Here is a 21,679-nt window from a genome sequence, read left to right on the forward strand (position 1 = left end):
CCTTGATACACATCAAGGGTTGACCCCCTTTGAGGTGCGGACATGCGTTTGACAGCGATGTCCGAAAAGCCTCTCTGGTGGAGATGCAACTGGATAAGTTCCAGGCGTGAAACTTGAAAAACCCAGGGTTCTGGTGGTAGCATCTCCCCAGGGGGTGCCACAGGGGGTGCTTCCAAGTCGGAAGACTCCTGGGGTGGTCTATCAGGAGCTCCAGCAAAGCTGGGAACCAGGCCTGATTTTGCCAGCACGGTGCGATGAGAGTTATTCTCACCGGGTGGCTGGTCAAGATCTTGTTCAGGACTGGTTGGATGAGAGGGAGGGGTGGAAACGCATATGCGTTCAGCCCGACCCAAGAGGCTGTAAGGCTGTCGACTTCCAGGGCCTCTTTGTCCAGAAGTGGAGAGTATTAGATGGGAAGGCGATTGTTCAGCCTGGTGGCGAACAGATCTACCTTCGGAGATTGCCAAAGGCGACAAAGGTCGTCTACAATCTCCTGATGGAGTGTTCACTCTGTCTGGACTAGTTTGTCCTGACGGGACAGGGCGTCGGCAAGGATGTTGCGTTTTGCCCGGTATGTGTCTGGCACATATCGATACTCCAAGGTCAGCACAAAGATGGTAATGCTCCCAAGTTAGCTGGCAAAGAATGCCGGACTTTGTGCCTCCCTGTCTCCTGACATATGCTGCAACTGTAGAATTGTCGGAGAACAGGGTTACTCTCCGATTCTTCAGGTGAAGGGAAAGAGCCCTCACGGCAAGAAGGACAGCCTTCATTTCCAATATATTTATTGAAAGATTGGTCTCCTCCCTTGTCCATAGACCCCTTATGGACCTGTCCCCGTTGTTCAGATGTGCTCCCCACCCTAGTAGAGAAGCATCTGTGAACAGAGACACTTCTGGGGGCGGTGGAGCAAGATCTACAGCGCTTTGGAGACGAGTCTCCGACTCCGAGAAGTTCCAGACGTTCTTGAGTAGGTATTGAGGTATCAATACCAACTTGTCTAATGGGTCCCTGTGGGATTTCCATAGAGACATCAGAAACATATCTACTGGGGCGCATATATAGACGGCCAAGAGGGATTTGGTCTGCTGCCGAATTCAGAAGGCCCAAAAGGCTCAAGCATCGTCTTGCGGGAGCTTGAGTCCTTCCTCTGAATTCTGCGACAGATGAAGAATTTTCTTTATCCTGTCTAGGGGGGGGGGGGGGGGGGGCAACATTTTCCCTATGGCCGTAAGGAACCGAACTCCAACGTAAACGAAGTCTTGGGATGGCGCGAATTCTGACTTTGTTTTGTTGATAATCCAACCTGCGGAGACTACTTTTTGCTTTAGAACATGAAGTTGTTGCAGTAGTAGTTTCAGCGATTTGCAACGGAGTAGCCAATCGTCTAGGTAGTGATGGAGCTTGAACCCCATCACGTGAAAGGGAGCGACGAAGGCTGTGACTATCATTGTAAAAATTAGGTGTGCCGATGCCAGACCGAATGGCAGGGCCCTGAATTGATACGTCTTTCCTTCGTAATGGAAACGAAGGAGGTGTTGATAGTCTGGATGGACCGGTACATGTAAGTACGCATCCGTTAGATCCATCGATACCACCCAATCATTGGGCTGTATCGCCGTTGCTATAGACCTGGTGGTTTCCATCTTGAAATGAGGAACATTCAAGAAGGTGTTTAACCTGGAAAGGTCTATGATCAGCCTCCATGTCCCTGCTTTCTTGGGAACCAAGAAAATGTGGCTGTAAAAGCCGGGGGAACATGGATTTTGAAGGACCTGGATAGCTTGCTTCTCCAGTAATGTCGCGACCTCTGCTTGCAGGGCAGAGGCCTTGACTGGGTCCTTCGGTGGCTGAACTGGGGTTGGATATATAGTTATATATAGGTACGGTTGAAATCTAGTTTCACTCCGTACCTCAACATGTTTGGGACTGGGGACCAATCGTCCCAAACGTCTGCAAATTTTTGCAGACGGACCCCGACTAAAGGCGTCGGCTTCCTTTGCGTCCGGGAGGAGAAAGGAGGGGGGAGTCACTTCTTCCGGCCTGCACCCCTTGGACGAAAGGAGTGCCTAGTCGGACCGGATCCACCCTGGTTAGAGGAAGTATTTTTCCTCTTCCCAGTCCGGCGACGCTCCGCTTCCCGTCGGAAGGATCCAGCAGGAGCAGGCTGACTAGGCGGGGTAGGCCTAGGCAGGACCTGCCTGGCGTACGGGATTGAACCCGATGCCTGCTGGTGCCTCTCTATCTTTCTAGCGTTAGGTAGAGAGGTCTTGGCCCTCTGTGTCGCAGTGGGGGCATATAATTTGTCCCAATCTTTCTGTACTTGAGCCGCCTCTTGTACAGAATCTGCGAACAGGAAAAAACCATCCATAGGAGCGGTTCTTAAGGCCCCTTCCAGCTGGAGGGATCTGATGACATTGAGAGAGCCCAGGGCGGCGTCTCTACGGAGTAGGACGCTATTTGCTGCGGTCTTGGCGGATAGAGCAATAGCGTGCCTAATCGAATGTGACAAGGATGTCACAAGCGATTTTGTGTCATCAGATAGTGACTCATTATCCTTTAGGGATCTGGCTAGGGCCAGGTTAGTGTGCTCTGCGTAGGAGAGCACCGCTAACGTGTTTTTGGCCAGACCCTCTTGTGCTCTTAGTTCTCGGTAAGCAGAGGAGGAGGTCACCCTAGGCACAAGTTGGTCCAGCTGAACATCGTCCTTTAATGTGGAAGTCGATGCTGCAGCTGGACAGCCGGCCGAGCTGACTCGATAATAGTCAGCGCGGTACTGCCTAACGGGAGGAAATTTACACCAAGCTTCCGGTCCGGCTGCCGGAAAGACAGGGATGGAAGTACGTTGGTGGGCGCCTTGGGAGTCTCTGATTGTACGCTCCAAAAGTTCAGAGACTGCTACCACCGACGGGGAGGGAGGAAGGAATTCAAGGGCCCCGAGTGGAGCCCTGAGAGACATGTGGATTGGGATCCACTTCCTGTCCCCAAAGTGAAAAGGTCGGTGTCGATAAGGCTGGCAGTTCCGGCGGGGTAGGGCACAGATCTTGCGGGAGGTACGCTCTGATCAAGGATCCGAGTGTCCTCATATCCGACAGGATACTGGCCTCCTCTGGTGACAGCACCTCCTGATTGAGAACTCTCTGGCTGAGAACTCTCGTTCTCAGAAAATTCCTCTAAAATAGAGGAGTCAGATGGTGGGTATCCGATGGGACCAGGCGCACCAGAGGAACCGGAACCCTGCTCCAGATGGCTGAGTCTATCAGTAAGACCCGCTACCATCTGGATGAGCTGGGACAGTTGCTGTCCCGACTTGGGTTCTAGACCGTTCTCTCAACGACGGGCAGTTGAGGAGAGGGTGAGCGCATAGGCGAACCCTCGAAGCCGTATGTACGGGCGAATGGGTCTTCCGGAAGCGGAAGATGCCCATATTCTGAACAAGAGTTCAGATGTCCCCTCTGCGTAGCTCGTTCCATGGGATCGACGCCTCTGCTACGAGGAGGGGGTGGCACTTCCGGTTTGCTCCACCTAAGAGGTTGGCCAACGTAGGAAGGTGCCTGCATTTCCGGCAGGACGAAGTCCAAAACCGGAAATGCCCGTTACTCCTTTGCCGGTATGGAGCTACCGGTTGCCCTTTTAGGAGGAGGTCAGGAGAGCGGAAACGCTGTTACCGAAGACGCATGGCGTTTCGGAGGTGGCGTTATAAAGTCCGTCCCTACTCTACTGTGTCCGTGAGGACTGGGGTTATTTCGCAGTAAAGACTGAGAAAAACCCCCAATAGTGTCTTCGTTACTGATATACGGCAACCCGCGTCAGCAACCGGAACTGCAATCGGCGGACCGGAAGCAGGGTGCTCCCGCGGGTACAAAGGGCTTGTACTCGGGTGAGCGGACGACAGAGGAACCGGAAGGTTCCCTGAGGTCCGGGGTATATTAAACCCTCGGAGACTTACTGGATGTAAGTCTCCCTTGGGACCACAGACATTGATAATGTCTGATCCCGCATCCTTCGCAGCCGTGGCCGGAACCGGAACTCGGCTGACGGAAGGGGTGGTGGCGGAAGGTCTGGTAGACCTCCAGGTTATCTACGGAAACGGAACCAGAAGAGGGTTTAGGCGTCTTCGCGGTCTGTTTCTCGCCACCAGATGAAGTCCTTTGTGGTGAGACAAAGGATGCCGTCGGAGCCATATAAAAAATGGTACCAATGACAATAAAAACACTGGGAACCCCAAGTAGGCCAGAAAGGACGCAATTATTAATGGAAAGGAAAACATGCCTACTTGAATTAAACACTATTGCAATGGATCTGAGTCTTGTTCTTTACAATAGAGAGGAGAATAGCCTACGTAAATCTACCCTACCAAGATCAAAATAATGGAGCCGGGTCGACTAAGCTAGCTAAGAAAGGTCTATAATTAAATAGACTGGACAATACTAATGCCAAGATTAGTTTGGCGGTCTACTCAGGTGAATGAACCCAAAAATCGTCTAGACTTGGCTGGTTGAATTTGATTTTAAATCGAATTCACAGCAGCTTTGAAAAAACGATGTGCTTCGTAGAAGCACAAGAGTAAAGACTGAATATGGCAGCATGAGATTGGCGCGATCTCGCGGCATCGGTGAGGGTGCCGCCTGGCGGCCGAGCTGTTAACTCAGTTCTCCCTTTCGAAAATTAAAGGGATACTCTTGTGTTTGAGCCCAAATGGAGTAACATGCAAAAGTGTTCCATAGGTAAGTTTGAATAACACAAAATGATAATTGCGTAGGCTATTTGAAACTAAGTTCAGATATTATTTTCGATCTTTGAATTGAATTTAGGCGAGTGATTTTTGACACCCGGTCGACATATGAGGACTTGCAAAATTCACACGAGATCGCTCGCATCATCGGCACGTTTGAAAACCGAATTTCACAAATTCCACAAATATTTATCACATACCATATGTATTACCACAAAGGTAACTCTCCAGACTATTTGGAATCAAGTTCAGATACTTATTTTCACAAAATTCGAAGCTATGCAAGCGATTTTTCACTGGTAGAGATCGACGGAAACAAATTTCTCGCTCTAAAATGACATGAGACGAGCACCAACTTTCGCTAATTTGTGCACAAAATTTCTGCAATGTTATAAATGAAATGGCCAGGGCCATTGTGCTCACCTCATGTGGAGGAAAGATGGATAAAGAGCATGGTATTGTGTCATGTAGTGTTAGGTTTGATGTAGGTCCAAGCAATTACAATTTCCCCAAAACGGCCAATTTACAGTACATTCGACCTCTGTGACCTTGAAAAGTAGGTCAAATCAAAGAAGACCCGGGTGACACATTGAATGGTTGTTAGAATTAGATGTACCTATGATATAAAATTGGTGCCAATCGGGCAAGTCATTACTAGGTATAATGGCATTTTGAAGAATTTAGGATTTGGCCCCCTCCCTGGAGGCCAAACGGCAAATCAGATCGCACCAAACTTCGGTACCTGAGATCACCTGACCAAGGGGTACATGTGTACTTCATTTGTGATCAATAGTCATTGCAGTTAAGAAACGTGCCATAGTTACGGCCTGACGGCGAATTTATGCCATTTGACCTCTGTGACCTTGACAAGAAGGTCAAATTAAAAACCTGTGTGACATATACTGTATGGTGGTTAGATGTACCCATGATATCAAATTGGTGGCAATCGGGCAAGAGGTTAAGGAATAGTCACATTTCTAAGGTTTTTGGATTTTGCCCCCTGGTGGTCACGTGGTAAATCATATTGGACCAAACTTTGGTCCCTGAGATCACCTGACTAAGGGGTAAATGTGTACCAAATTTGGTATCAATAGTCATTGCAGTTTAGAAACGTGCCATCGTTACATCCTAACGGCCAATTTACACCATTTGACCTCTGTGACCTTGAAAAGGAGGTCAAATCAAAAACCCGGAGGATATATGATGCACCTTTGCTAGAAGTACCTACCATATTTTTTTCAAAATTTCCCGACTACTATTAAGGGAGATATTGCATATTTTCACTTTAAACGTTTGGCCCCCTGGTGGCCAAACCATGAAACGAATCGGATTGAAACTTAGTCTCCAAGGTGTCATTACATAAGGGTACATTTGTATCAAGTTTCAACTCAATAGCTCTAACAGTTACGAAACGTGCCCTGCTAACGGACGACGGACGACGACGACGACGACGACGACGACGACGACGACAACGACGACGACGGACGACGGACGCCACGGTATGGGATAAGCTCACCTCTGCTAAGAGGTGAGCTAAAAACTATTGATAAATCTGAATTATATAGACTCTTTTCAGTACCTAAACAAATTTCAGGTACATGGTCATGTTGATTAAAAGAGTATCAACCGATTGAACATGAGAAATTTCACTCACCTTCATTGAAGCAGCGACTACCGCCATTTTTAAATGGTGGCATCTCTTCTATCGATCGGCCAATCAGCGGCACTGCTTGCAAAAAAGTTGAGCCACCGCCAAATTTTAAATCGCCAAAATTCAGTCAATGTGCCTGCAGCTGGCGGTGAAAACTAAATTAATACCATTAAAAGTAAAAATGAGAAAAATATTTAAAAATATTCAGCCACATCTGAAAACAATATTTGCTCTGTGGACCAAGGTAAAAAGGGAAAGAAATCTAAACGCGATATGACCTCATTCTCTTAATACAGGTCGGATCGCGCTGATTTTTCGTTTCTGAGTTGGGCAACTCCTAATTTAGCATTGTCAACGAAGTGCCTAGGTCTTACGATAACAAAACGTGCGGCCCATGTTGACAGATGGACAGACGGACGGTCCGACGGACGGCCCGACAGACAAAATCTGAATAGCTATTCTAACAGCTCGCTGACTTTGTCAGCAGAGCTAATAATGTCCTACTATAATGTACATGACATATTTCTAATATCTATCTTACCAATTTATTGCCAAGATTTTTCTTAATGAAAAAATATTAGTCAGATAGAAACTACCAATTTCTTGCAAATTTCAAGTTCATAGCTTTAGCGGTTAAGAAACGTGTCATAGTTACACTGAACTGGCCAATTTACACTATTTGACCTCTGTGACCCTGAAAATTAGGTGAAACAAAAAACACTTTGTATGTTATGTAACATATCCTTGCTAGGAGAATCGACCATCAAAATTTTATCTAAAATGAGTCACTTATAAGAGAGATATCACACTTTTTAGGTTGCCACTTTTGGCCCCCTGGTGGCCAAGTTGAGAAGCAGATCGGACCAAATTCAGTGTCAGAGGTCACATGACCTGGTGGGTCCTGTGTACAAAGTTTCAAGTTCCTAGTCCTAATCGGTTTACAAAAGTGCACTGTTTTGGAAACAGGATACGGACGACGACGACGACGATGGACGACAGACACTGCGTATTGTATAGACTCCCTACGGTGAGCAAATCATCAAGAACTTGCAAAATACGGCTGTTCTGATTGTGCAGATGCAAGTGCCCATAAACTAGATGAATTGTACTTTTAAGACAAAGATGAAAAATGGCCAGGGCCATTGTGCTCACCTCATGTGGAGGAAAGATGGATAAAGAGCATTGTATTGTGTCATGTAGTGTTAGGTTTGATGTAGGTCCAAGCAATTACAATTTCCCCAAAATGGCCAATTTACAGTACATTCGACCTCTGTGACCTTGCAAAGTAGGTCAAATCAAAGAAGACCCGGGTGACACATCGAATGGTTGTTAGAATTAGATGTACCTATGATATAAAATTGGTGCCAATCGGGCAAGTCATTACTAGGAATAATGGCATTTTGAAGAATTTAGGATTTGGCCCCCTCCCTGGAGGCCAAACGGCAAATCAGATCGCACCAAACTTCGGTACCTGAGATCACCTGACCAAGGGGTACATGTGTACTTAATTTGTGATCAATAGTCATTGCAGTTAAGAAACGTGCCATAGTTACGGCCTGACGGCGATTTTACGCCATTTGACCTCTGTGACCTTGACAAGAAGGTCAAATTAAAAACCTGCGTGACATATACTGTATGGTGGTTAGATGTACCCATGATATCAAATTGGTGGCAATCGGGCAAGAAGTTAAGGAATAATCACATTTTTAAGGTTTTTGGATTTTGCCCCCTGGTGGTCAAGTGGTGAATCATATTGGACCAAACTTCAGTCCCTGAGATCACCTGACTAAGAGGTAAATGTGTACCAAATTTGGTATGAATAGTCATTGCAGTTTAGAAACGTGCCATCGTTACATCCTAACGGCCAATTTACACCATTTGACCTCTGTGACCTTGAAAAGGAGGTCAAATCAAAAACCCGGAGGATATATGATGCACCTTTGCTAGAAGTACCTACCATATTTTTTTCAAAATTTCCCGACTACTATTAAGGGAGATATTGCATATTTTCACTTTTAACGTTTGGCCCCCTGGTGGCCAAACCATGAAACGAATCGGACCGAAACTTGGTCTCCAAGGTGTCATTACATAAGGGTACATGTGTACCAAGTTTCAACTCAATAGCTCTAACAGTTACGAAACGTGCCCTGCTAACGGACGACGGACGACGACGACGACGACGACGACGACGACGACGACAACGACGACGACGGACGACGGACGCCACGGTATGGGATAAGCTCACCTCTGCTAAGAGGTGAGCTAAAAACTATTGATAAATCTGAATTATATAGACTCTTTTCAGTACCTAAACGAATCGGACCGAAACTTGGTCTCCAAGGTGTCATTACATAAGGGTACATGTGTACTAAGTTTCAACTCAATAGCTCTAACCGTTACGAAACGTGCCCTGCTAACGGACGACGGACGACGACGGACGACGACGACGACGACGGACGACGGACGCCACGGTATGGGATAAGCTCACCTCTGCTAAGAGGTGAGCTAAAAAACAAAACAAGAGGCCCAAAGGCCTGGCGCTCAGCTGAGTAAGCAGATACAATTCATAGTTTAGCAGTTTTACTGATACTTTTAGATAGATTTGGCAAGGACTATATAGTTACAATAACCATGGATGCTTCAATTTGTCAACTGTGAAAGATGTAAGTGACATCACATGAAGTAATGCAGTGCGAGTGCGACATTTCCAATAGAGTCACGATCTATGTCACAGTGACACACGGACAGGATTGGTTTTCCCTCTGGTATCAAAATTGATGTCCTCATACTAGTATGTCCTGAAAAGGTATTTGGACACATGATCATTGTACCGTTGAGCTTGGGTCTGGTGCAATACCAACTTGAAATGGGGGATTAGTGAATTTAGCAAAGTGTTTGGGATGCCCTGTATGTGAAGAAGTAAGATAAAGATGTGCTTAAGAAAATTAACTTTATTGGTAAAAGATTGACCTGACCTGCAGGTGATTGGAATTTAACAAAGGCTGATTGCAATCATGGAGTAAATTATATAAGAATCACTGATTTGGCAAAGATTATTACAAGACTTCAAGATGGAAAATGATTGTACAGTGTTGGCTGTAGCACCTGCTGACTCCAGGAGGAACATGTGAGACAGCTGGCGTGTTGCCAAATCCGGACCTACTTTCCGTCAATGCTGAATACGTCGATGAGAGCTCTCGAACTATCATTCCATGCAAAAAATGGCAATGACAACACCACTAATAACTTCAAATTATTTTCCGGTTATGATAACACAACACGCATCTTCATGATCATGATCTTTCTCAAACTAACTGAATGACCTAATCGCCTTGGACGCACAACCACATATCAATCCGCCCCGACGATCGACACATCCATTCGATTCGATAACACTCGATACAGTTTGATAAATAAACAAAGTTTTCGTGCTTTTAGCTGTCAACATCAATGGCTATAATATACTCCTGCAGAATAGTAGAACTAATAGAACTAATTTCCGATGTTTCCAATAGTTTGAACACAAATCAGAACATCACCCATCAGCTGGACTCAGATCTGCATAAATTACGATAAATAATGAGGTCGTCGCTTCAATTTCGCAAAGAAAGTCGACTCCATTCGAAGGTTGTTTTGACCAAATTCCGTTGAACTCATCGTTATGAGGGCATTTGAACACATTCTCGTTGATCTTTTCTATAAACGTGTGAAGTTTCGTACCAAAATACATTTCCGTAAAGACTTAAATAAGAAAATTTGTCACTTAAAAAATCATCGCTCCGGTAGAAATAAAAAGGTCACTGCCATTTTCTTGATGATAGTACTCCAGGTAACCTCGACCGCGCAGTGGAGGGTCGAGCCGCCTCGTCAATTTACCCCAGACGAGCCGTTCATACAGTGGATGCACTGGCAATACCAGCAGTCCGGTATTCCCCGGTTCGAGGTTTTCATGTCAGTTCGCGGCGAGAAATTTAAAGCGGGATCATCCGGGGTCAAACAACAGTTTTGCTCACTACCGCCAACTGGTGATATAAATCGTCACTAATCTATTTTATATCAAATCTTCTGTATCATGAAGACCTTTTCAACTTTATTTCAAGCTTTTATCTGCTGGAATAGAGCGTCAAAAAATTGTTTTTTCATTTACGCATTTTGCCCCCTGGGGAGCTAAATTTGAGTCGAATCGCCCAAAGTTTTTTCCGTAAGCAACATTTTCTGCGGTGTTTATAAGCAAGACTAGATTTGAAGTGCCTCGGTTGTATGATTACAAAATGCCCAACTTTGTCTACAGATGGCTAGATGGAAGGATGGCAGGATGGATGGAAGGACGGACACCAATCGAATAGCTATTTGACTAGCTCCGCTGACTTTGTCAGCTGAGCTAAAAAATAGTTCGACATGACACGCGTGCGTCGCGTGTTGTTAGTTAACTGATAGGTTATAGATTCAGCGCCTCAACCAACACCAATACGCCCAGTGATTTCTACAACTTGGAAATGGACCACTTCAGTACATTTACAAGGGTAGTTATAAAACAAGAAACACAGAAACACAGGAATGAAAAACAGAAATGCATGAACCACCACTCCTGTGGCAAATTCTGGTCTTCAGACACCATCGTAATGCCATGGTTTTTGCCGCGAAAGCGGGTGTGACGAAAACAGGTACTCGGTCAGAATGCTCATTTCCCAATATCCTTTTAGCCTCCTCAAGGCCTCAAAAAAGTGATAGCGGCACTCCTAGGTTCCGAAGTTCATACATTATGCAAATGAGTAAACCTCCCTCAAAATGTTTTTTTCCGGATTTCTCAAAAAGGCGAGCAGCTCAGCGAGGAGGAGTGTTCATTCTCGCCGGAGTAATCTCCCAATTTCTAATGAAGTCAAATATACCTCGAATCTCATTAACTCAAAGCAGATCTCTAAAGACATATTTTAGGAATTGAACCCATGAACGAACACTACACCACCAAGACATGGCACTGCACCACCATTAAAAACAACAGGCTGTAGGAATCAACATCACCATCTCAAAAAGACTGCACTCCCTTCGTGCCCCTGATGGAGTCATCCTGAGAGTTTTCTATTTAAATCCAATCCGAATGTCAGTCATCATACTAGAAAATGCCAAGATTGTTGTTGCAGTCGTTACAGATTTGTAGCGGGGATTTGATCGGACAGACCCCAAGACAATCGCCAACACACGACTTGACCCTCAACTATCCCACTGAATTTCTTAAGTTAATGATTCATACGGCACGCCAACCATTCGTCTCACCTTGAAATAGGGAGCAAAGTTGTTTCGGTTAAAGGTATATGTCCAAGTATATTTGTAAATAGCCAGTATAAACCGTTCTTTTAAAGATGCAGTGAATTGTGAAGAAAGTAACGGCCAAATTATAATCAATAAAATACAAATGCTTCTCTCTGGTTTTTCCTTCAACCAAATCACCAAATCCGGCATGCCCCCCACAAGTATTAAGCAGTTTTCACCTAACACTATAAGGAACACAACATAATCCTCGACTCATTACAGCCAGCCGACCTCCCCATGCCCAAATCTCTGTGCAAAGCACAGGTAATTGCTACTCAGATTTTATTAACTTGGACCTGATGCCTGAACCAAAGGTCACATTAACCTAAATTTTCTTTAACAGTGTAGTCTTTAATACTAAGAAAGTTCAAAATCAAAATGTGACTGCCTGGAAACCATATCAGATATGGGATCAAGCCCAAAAGCACTGGCTCTGAGTCAAGGAACGAATCGGGTATTAAAGTGATTTTGCTCATCTTCAAGTGCCTCAACAATGCTGGCCCTGATTATCTTAGCTCCCTCATCGATGTTTATTGGCCAACCAGCAACTGCGTATCTCCAACTATCTACTGTTGCGACGGATAAATAGATTGGTTACTTTTGGAGACCAGGCTTTTTCTTGCGCTGCCCTAGAAATGTGGAACAAACTCCGACATTTTACAAGGAAAGTAGCAGCATTCCGATCTTCAAGAAAAACCTTAAAACCTTCCTCTTCGGCTGCTACATGTAGGGGACTCTAGTATACCAAAAGGGTTTAAGCTAAGTATAGTAAGTAAAAATATTATGTCAAGTGTCATTGATCCCTTTAAGTGGATTGGCACTTTAAATACAATTAATTACCATTATTATTATTAAAATCGAGAGGACATTTCTCCCACCCTAACCCAATAATCATATCACAGAAATTCTGTGACTTGTTCAGCAGAAAAGCACAGTTCAACCAGCAGCTGCATATGGGGCTGTTCTGTTAATGAACCATTTACCAGAGTAATGTTTGGTACAATATACCAATTACACCTGCCTCCCACACAAATATCAAATCAAACTGATATTACAAGTGAGGCCAATTGCCTCAGACGGACAACACGCACACCAAGAGTAAACATACATCTCAGCCAACTCGTTCATTGGATGACTTACCTCATGGCAGCTGTAGCGGTGTTCAGCAGTCTTACTTTTAAGGTCCCACAACACTATTGCACCAGATTCAAATCCTATCAGCAACTGCAAGACAAATTCATAAAAGATTATTAGACTTGGAATTTATAGTTCAAATATCTGCCAAAGTGGTCAATGTCATTCAGGGTGATACACAGGCCACCCTGGTTTAAGACTGCAAACACCAGGCAAAGTGTATTAAACCAAATGCAAAAGATACTACAGATAGTAACAGAACTAAGCATCGTGTTGCACCATCGTCGAATAGTAGTGATCGTATCCTAGCACTGTACTTTCCTAGGTCGGCCCGATGAGGGCGCAGCACAAACCGCCTATCATCACCTAAATCCCATCTGCTCGTTTTACCTCAGATCATAATCGACACGTTGTCTACCGGTTATTGACCAAACATTAAATCATCGGCTCCTGTTGTATCGTATCGTACTTCAAATTGACCAATCATCCTTATTACATACCCAGTTTTGATTGGTTCATTTTGTCAGAAATTGAAGTTTGTTTACCATGAAGAATTTAAGGGAAAGTTGATAATCACTTTCTTGACAACAGTTAAAATGGGTACGTTTTATCAAGCTTCAAACTTATCCATAAATATTAGCACTTATATTCTAGCCTTAGCCAATGATTATCATGTTTGACACATATGAAGTTATGACATGTTTTCAATCAAAGTATCTCTATTGTACCTTGTGTACTGTTGCCCTCTGAGCCTTTTGATTAATAAACTAATTTGAATTTGCATTTGAATTTGTCCCACTCGCGACAAGCGCCAGCTCGTCAGCCGGGCAGTGATTGGTCAATATGGGTGACATCAATTAGTAAACATCGAGCACATGACTAATTTAAGTTTTTTCGAGTAATGATTTTGGGAGTTTCTCTTAACTATGTCATTGATATTCTATTTAAACCAGGCGAGTCCATCAGTTTAGATCGAGAGATATCCAGTGATTAACCAAGTCGCCATTTAGTGAGAAAAATGACAGTGTAAACAAATGGTGTGGTGGGTCGGCCTGTGCCGGTTGGTATTGTACATTGTATCATATCGTTTTGTTTCGTTGCGTCGTGCAGTATTCAGACGAGAGGCAAGACCGAATCATACTTTAATTTCTATTGGCTCGTAATATATGTTTTATCGGACAGTACTATGAATTTTTTCAGGTAATAAGCTGGTTTCTCTTGGACCGTACTGCAAAAATTCATTGCCTGGTACACGCACAGTACGATATGGTCCGCGGATCGTCGTTGTTTCCTACTCGGACCGTACAGCTCAAAAATGATACTAAGTTCTGGTACTGGCTGTATGAGAAAGCTGGTGACAATTTTAGTGAACTTCAGTCGCTTTATGTACATGTACCATGTTCTCTTATACATCTACTCCACTATAATAACACTGGACCATGTTAGTTATTTTGATCCTTTTACCTCTACTTTTGCCCTTATCACCTCAAACCTTTTTGTTCCTTTCAGGGCAATCTGCAGGTTAAAACTACATTGTATCAATTCCTTTCAAGTGCAGGTTGTGAAGAAACAGTCCAGCTGATGCATGGTCACAACCTTGCCACAAGCATTTAAGGCAGGCTGGACCTGTACATCAAACCCGTTGAAATTCAGCCAGAGACAAACCAGTCCATTAGATACATGATAACAACATAGGACAACTAGTAAATGCAGTCTGGACCATTGTTTTATGGTGCAAATCTCTGATGATTTGTCAAACTATCTATTTTGTATCCATGTCTTAATCATTCTCATTCTACCATACTACATTTAGAGAAAGGCATGATTTAGCACAGCCTACTTAGGACTTATAAAACAAAGGATTAAAATAGTATTAATTAGCAGGTTTATGATTATGGATTAACCACTACAAAACATGTTACTGTTTGCCATTGTTTGTATTTCTGTCTCTAAGTAACTTATGTTGTTAGTAACAGGTTTTCTTGGTGAATCTAATATTATTGTGTAGCATTCAGGTTTTGGACTCCAGACTGGGAACACACATAATTGGTTTTCCCAGATTGTGATTGTGAGTGTACTTGGATATATAGTGTTATAAATTACAAGAAGTGAACAGAACTCTGCATTCAACTTATTTCTACTGCTAGTCCCTCCCCTTCTCTTCCCCCCATAATATTTGGTGAAGAACCCAAAGGATCCCGAACATTTTTCATCATGACGATATCAGCAGTCCCGCCATCGCTAACATCAGTGTTAGAACATCTCGGATTAACCAAATCACCAAACGGGTGTAATCTCTCATCAACTGGAGATGGATTATCATTAACACTAAATTGGAACAAGGATGGAGCAGCAATATGTTACACCTCCCCAACAAGGATAAAAGGTATGAAATCGCCATCAACGCTTCACCGGGATCATTGCCGTATGCAAGCCTACTTGCAGAAAGTCAAGAACCAAGCTGTAAGTGACACTGTGGCCAACTCTCTTCCTGTGATGTCTACTGATCACGTTCCCAAGGCCGCCATTTCAAAGGGGCAGTCAACAGAGATTACGGTCATTACGCATGGACCCCAAGCAGAAACCATATCAGTTGGTGTAGCATGTGTACCAGAAACGTCATCAACGAGCATACAGTGTGATCCAGAAACCGTATCATGTGCTGTCCAATGCATCTCGGATTTTACTTTAGTTGGAATACAGTGCAGTATGGACACCACTTCAACATCGAGTCAGTGTGACCAGCTCAAATCATCTGATGCCGAATCACAGACAGGAGCTGCTCTAGAGGATGTACCTGTGCCGTCAAAGCCAGCAAAGTGCCAGAAATTTGTCTGCACGGACAAAGTGGTGCAAAACCGTGCAGCGCGTCTTATCACCAGGACCCCGCGGCGATCCCACATTACTCCGGTGCTAGCCAAGTTACACTGGCTGCCAGTGCGCGAGCGTATAATTTTCTCTACTCCTCCTGACCTTTAAAGCATACCACCGGCTTGCACCAATTTACCTGAACGATCTCATCCAACATAACGTGCCTCCTCGTTACCTTCGCTCTGAATCTCAGGACCTTCTCACTTGCAGGAAATATAGATTGAAAACATTTGGAGGTCGAGCATTCGCCACTTCAACTGTGGAACTCTCTTTCCCCCACCCTGAGAGCTACATCGGATGTCTCAACCTTTCGCAAAGAACTCAAGACCCTTCTTTTCAATAGAGCTCACCAGCGCCGGTGAACATTTGTTTCAAGTGATACAGGCGCTTTACAAATAACTATTCATTATATTATTATTTTATTATAAGTGGTGCAAGTGACACAGCAAGTGTTAGCAAGGCGCAAATGTGACAATGGAGAAGAACAATTTTGGGTCACCTGGAAGAATCATCCACTGAAGGACGCATCATGGGTAAATGCCAATGACCTGGACAGCATAGCTAAGGAATATATTCGAGTTCATGGAGACGACATTCTCGACCCTGACACTTTAGCACTCATAGCTGCAACTAAAGTGCGGATTGAAGGCAAAGTCGTCCAGGCCGACATAGCTGTTTGCCCCGAATCACCGAAGTTTTCAAGAGTGAAGCCTATTCCAAAATGTCCTCTGTATAAACCACATGCTAGGAACTTTGATCACACAGAATTACTGGCTGTTCATCTCAATTCGATATCTGATGGCAGTAGTCTTGGGACAGTTTATGTGCACCCTTGTGATACAGTGGAGTCCTGTATTAGAATATTCCTTGACAACTTCCCAAGCGTATGTCATGTATCCCCGTCTCGGGTTCGTGTGTCCTTCAATCACAAGCGACTGAAGAAAACATTCTCACTGGAACAAAACTTGCAATTCATAAAGCTACCAAACACAGGAAAAGTACATGTTTTGGACAATACCCGAGCATGTGATGAACTCCACCTCACTTTTGACTTTAAACAACATAGATAACTAGTATTGGGCAATTCGCCTAACAGCAAATTGCAGACCATATCCCTGGTGAAAGTATTTTGTCATGTTGAGAAATTAGGTTTGCACCAGGATATAACCAGATAAATCAGAGGCAAATAACCCTGAATAACCAGCTGAATTAGGTTGTGACAGTAGGTGCATCATAAATACTAGAATTAGCGATGGTTCTGGGACTGCAACAACTCAGCATATGGATGGTCAGAATCCAGCAGACAACAAGCAAATGTAATCTGAATCTCAACATCTTTCGTATCTTTTGATGAGTTTTCTGGTCGAGTGAGGGAAACCAGTTGGCCATCTGATATGGCTGGTGGGGATGAAAGCTCCCAATGTTGGGACGACCAATAATACATTGCGTCTCCACAGTATTTATATTATAATACCTCCCTCCAAGCACACATGGTTCTGCTGCCAATTTTTTCTTCAAATGATCTAGGTGTCAATCATGCACTTGTGGGTACTGGCACCACGTAGGTAACTTCTGATCTGATCTTAAGTGGCAGGTTTTTGGTGCTTTGTCCTGGTGCTCATTTTTAAGATGACAAAACACTATCACCAGGGATATGGTCTGCAATTGCTGTTAGGAAAGTCACAACCTGGGGACAAAAAATAAATGTGATTTAGACTTCGCATTCCTTTGAAGTGTAGGTTGCAACATCCCAGGCCATTGATGCATGCATGGTCACAACATAGGGGCAACCGGGAATCATGGCAAGGATTTTTACAACCATTCTTTTGAGGTGTAGATTGTGATGTGAGGGAAATGTCTTGATCTCTACATAAAATTCCTTCGACATGGTGCAACAAACCAGTCCAGTAGATATATACATGGTCATAGCATACGGCATCGAGACAACCAGTATGCAAGGTTACGGCCAGGCCCAAGGGGTATGACCGATCAGCACTAAGAGTAAAAACGTAAAATGCAATAATATCTTTTTAAACTAACTGCCACAGTAGGTTTATTTATTCAGTCTTTTTGAAGTAAAAGTATTACAGTGAAAAGAACGAAATACGGCTGGAATATTATACTGGTTTGTCTTCGGACGGCAAATTCAGCACTGCACCGATGTCAAGGTTAAGACGGTTATACGACTTTGCCTCATCAGCTCCTCATGGTCAAGGCTCCTATATCCGTGACTGATGCGGTCGCAGAACAGAACAGATGCTGATCATCCCCGTCACTGCGTCAGGCTGTAAAACAGAGCGAGGAAATATTTTAACTTCACCAGAAGTTTTATCATTCATTATTCAGACCAACAGACACTGACTACCTGCTAATAGTCTATGAATTTCATTGTCATAATTCAGAACAAACACTTATCACCTTTGCTGACAATATTTTCAGAAGGTGTGTAATTTCGTGTGTCCATTTACACTGCACGTGTATACATGCTTTACTGTACATTTCTACAGGAGTGAGCAGGATGTACAGAAAAACGATCTCCAAAACTGTTGCTTTCAGCACTCGCGACACGTTAAGCGAGGTTTTAGCAATTATTTTCAGTGAAGGTATATCTCATGTGTAGAGTCTGGGTGATTTTGAGACATTCTTAGGTGTTTAAGGCGCACAGTTTGATGAAACTTGCCCGAATTCGTAATTTTTTTGATAAATGTATATCCGCCATTGCGGGGATCTGGAAACTTTTGGATGACAAGTTTGCCTCAAAAGATGGACGTGCTCCCTATAATCACCCAAACTAACAGCGAATATTTATTCTTAAGATCTTTTTCTTGACCTCTGATGAGTTAATTTTGTCTGATGCAGTGTTTCAACACAAATTTGAGGGCGATTACAATCACGAAAAAATCACACTCACCCAGTCTAGAATGCGTAGACGAAATGTCTGTTGGCTCTTCCATGTAGCGAATATCCTCCCACCTGTTCAGGTCGGGACAGATCAACGTTGAGCAACTTGCCTAATCGGTAAAAACGCGGGAGGCAGTGCTATTACCGGAACGGTTCAGAACCGGCGATTTTCATCAAAAATCACCCGAAAACTAAAAAAGCAACGGCTGCAAAAATAAAGTACACGTTGTTCGTTAGCAGGTTATGAAACGTAACCTAACCAAATTTCAGGTCGTTCCGTGCGGCAGTTTCGGAGATACGTGTCGAAAACCACATCCCTCGGGTCCTGGTGATCGGCTCAGTAAAAACAATAGACCATATCCACGGAGTTGTGGATATGGTCTAATTACTGAATACCTCCTCTTGGCCTGTATCCTTCAGAATGTAAACTTTGCAGGAGCAAAGACAGCTTTAAAAGAACATGAGTATATTATGAATGGAGTAATATTTTTTTTATCACTGGTGCTGAATACGAACTCGACCACAGTGTGAACTGCTTTTGATTTTCAATTAACATTACTGACCTTCGGGCCACACTCTTTTAAGTTTTACTCTTTCCATCCGCCCAGAAAAACATATTGTGAAGCATCAAAGTGACTTTCATTCAAATGGACTTTGATTAGAATACTGTGTGAAGATTTGTCACATTGTGTATATTGAACATGCCAAAATTATGTTGTCCTTACTGCATTTCATCTTATCTTACTTTCATGTTGCAATTTTATCTGTACCAGTACCTTTATTTGCTTATATTATCTTCAGTGTAATTCGCAGGAGCGAATTTGATTTTAAAACAACAGGAGTCTTTTATGGTGCAAATCTCTGATGATTTGTCAAACTATCTATTTTGTATCCATGTCTCAATCATTCTCATTCTACCATACTACATTTAGAGAAAGGCATGATTTAGCACAGCCTACTTAGGACTTATAACAAGAGGCCCAAGGGCCTGGCGCTCAGCTGGATGACCTAATAACATAGGACTGAGGGTATAAAGTAGTAAATATCGGCTTTATACTACTGTTTGAAGGTCAAGAGAACACGTTATACCACTAAAATTTCCAATGCAGAGCTGCCAGGTGGATGAAATATGATTGAACTAATCAGCCATGGTATGTAAATATTACAGGAGGCAACGGAAGATATCCCTAGTTCAGCATGTTGTATCAGTAGCTTTACAGAAAAAAAGTGTCAGAGAGGATGAGACTTCTCCATGGACAACTGTGGTACAAGGACTGTGGTATGTCCAGGCTGGGTTGTACAGCACAAGGATACAAAATGCTGTCTGTAATTGAGAGGTATCATGATTTAACAGAGGTCAAAATAAATAGAAATTACCAGTTTGGGACTAGCACCACTTTCTTTTTTTTTTAATAAGGTAGAGATTACAGGAGTCAACAAAATTAATTTTATTGAGAGAAATTGACCTGTCCTGCAGGTGATTGGAATTTACAATACAAAGGGTCGTTTTTCATGACATTGTGCTCTACTGCGTATTCCTAGTCATAGTGAGTCGATCTGGAACCAATCTATCCTTGGCGCAGACAGGTTCAAATTGGCTATATCTTGAATAGATCGAATTGCGATGAAAATCTAATGCAATAAAGGAGCAATATCGAAGAGACAAATTAATCAAACCAATTGTCCACAGACTCGGACCCTGAAATGGCATGATGTATGCGTGCATATAAAAGTATATCAATTGGTCCCATAGAGATGATGAGGCAATGTCAATATGCCTTGTTCCTTAGTCAGCAATATGCCCCTTTTTATACGGAGAAGAAGGAGAACCCAGATAGGCCTTCACATGTCGGCTTCCAAATGGCTCGAACCAACTATCACTACTAGAACTTTAAAATGCGTGCTCCTCCTAGTCCAACATGAAGCAATGTCTCAGCCAAAAAGGCAAAGTTAGCAGCTCCTTGGTAAGGCCATGTCAGGTTCCGCGCGCCTCTTCAGATACATCAAGTATTGAAAGCTGTGGTGAGCTGAGCACATAAAAGACTATGGTCACCTTAATTTGAAAATCCCTTCATAATCAAGGGCTACCTCTGACTAAAACAGCACAATAGACCACCAATTTGATCCAGCTCCTAACTGCGGGAAAACCCAAGTCCAGCAACCAAAAGTACCAAAAATACATTTTTGTTTACATTTGAACTGCACACATGCGTTTGTTTACAATTTCATTTCCCGCGAAATCTCGAAAATCAGGTGACCTGCAATCGTGGATTGAAAATAACATTAACCTCGGTTCAGCAGGTCAGCAGGTATACCGGCTGTTCCACTCATCCCCCTACAGCCAGCCGTTCAAAAGGTAATGTTATTCACCCCACATGGAGTGAAAGTAATTGATTAAGCCCCTGCATAACTTAACAGCAATGGCTTGGCTTCTGAGAGTGGTAAGGAGAATTGACAGTTTTTTATGGGAGTAACATTATTGTGTTGCTTAAAACGTCTACTTTTTACTCATGTAAGAATCGTAGTACTAATAGTAACTTCAACTTATTTTCCAGTTATGATAACACAACACGCATCTTCATGATCATGATCTTTCTCAAACTAACTGAATGACCTAATCGCCTTGGACGCACAACCTAACCACATATCAATCCGCCCCGACGATCGACACATCCATTCGATTCGATAACCCTCGATAAAGTTTGATAAATAAACTAGAACTGAGATTTCACAGGAGCACCTGTGAATTCATGACTCCAGGGTTGTTTTGAGGGCGATATTGTAGGAGTTGGTCTTGAGTATTGGGACGTGAAGGTCCGTGTGAGGCACCTGGGCTGGGGAGAGAAGACTAGTTGAACGATGTGATCATGGAGGTATAAATAATTATTTATACCTCCATGATGGGATCTGACACGGACACTACTATTGATCTCATTATATGAATACCATTTAATTACAAAAAAGTGAAAACAGGTCATATCATATTCCTTGGCATAAATTAAAATAGGAGTGCGGGAACAAGGTTTTTTAGCAGGAGGAAAGCGAGAACATTTTGCGCCGTCGTATTCCGATTTGGC

At 43.4% G+C, this 21,679-nt stretch overlaps 1 protein-coding gene across 8 annotated transcripts in view; it reads right to left on the reverse strand.

Annotated features, from left to right (window-relative positions):
* LOC135487457 (syntaxin-binding protein 5-like) overlaps positions 1-21,679 on the reverse strand; it is a 368,020-nt gene that overhangs the window by 201,153 nt on the left and 145,188 nt on the right. For all 8 annotated transcript variants that reach the window (XM_064771115.1, XM_064771121.1, XM_064771120.1 and 5 more), the window contains exon 7: positions 12,837-12,920. In XM_064771115.1, coding sequence (XP_064627185.1) covers positions 12,837-12,920 — 84 coding nt within the window. The remainder of the gene's footprint in view (positions 1-12,836; positions 12,921-21,679) is intronic.

The sequence above is a fragment of the Lineus longissimus genome, chromosome 5, assembly GCF_910592395.1.
Source record: "Lineus longissimus chromosome 5, tnLinLong1.2, whole genome shotgun sequence".
Taxonomy (NCBI): domain Eukaryota; kingdom Metazoa; phylum Nemertea; class Pilidiophora; order Heteronemertea; family Lineidae; genus Lineus; species Lineus longissimus.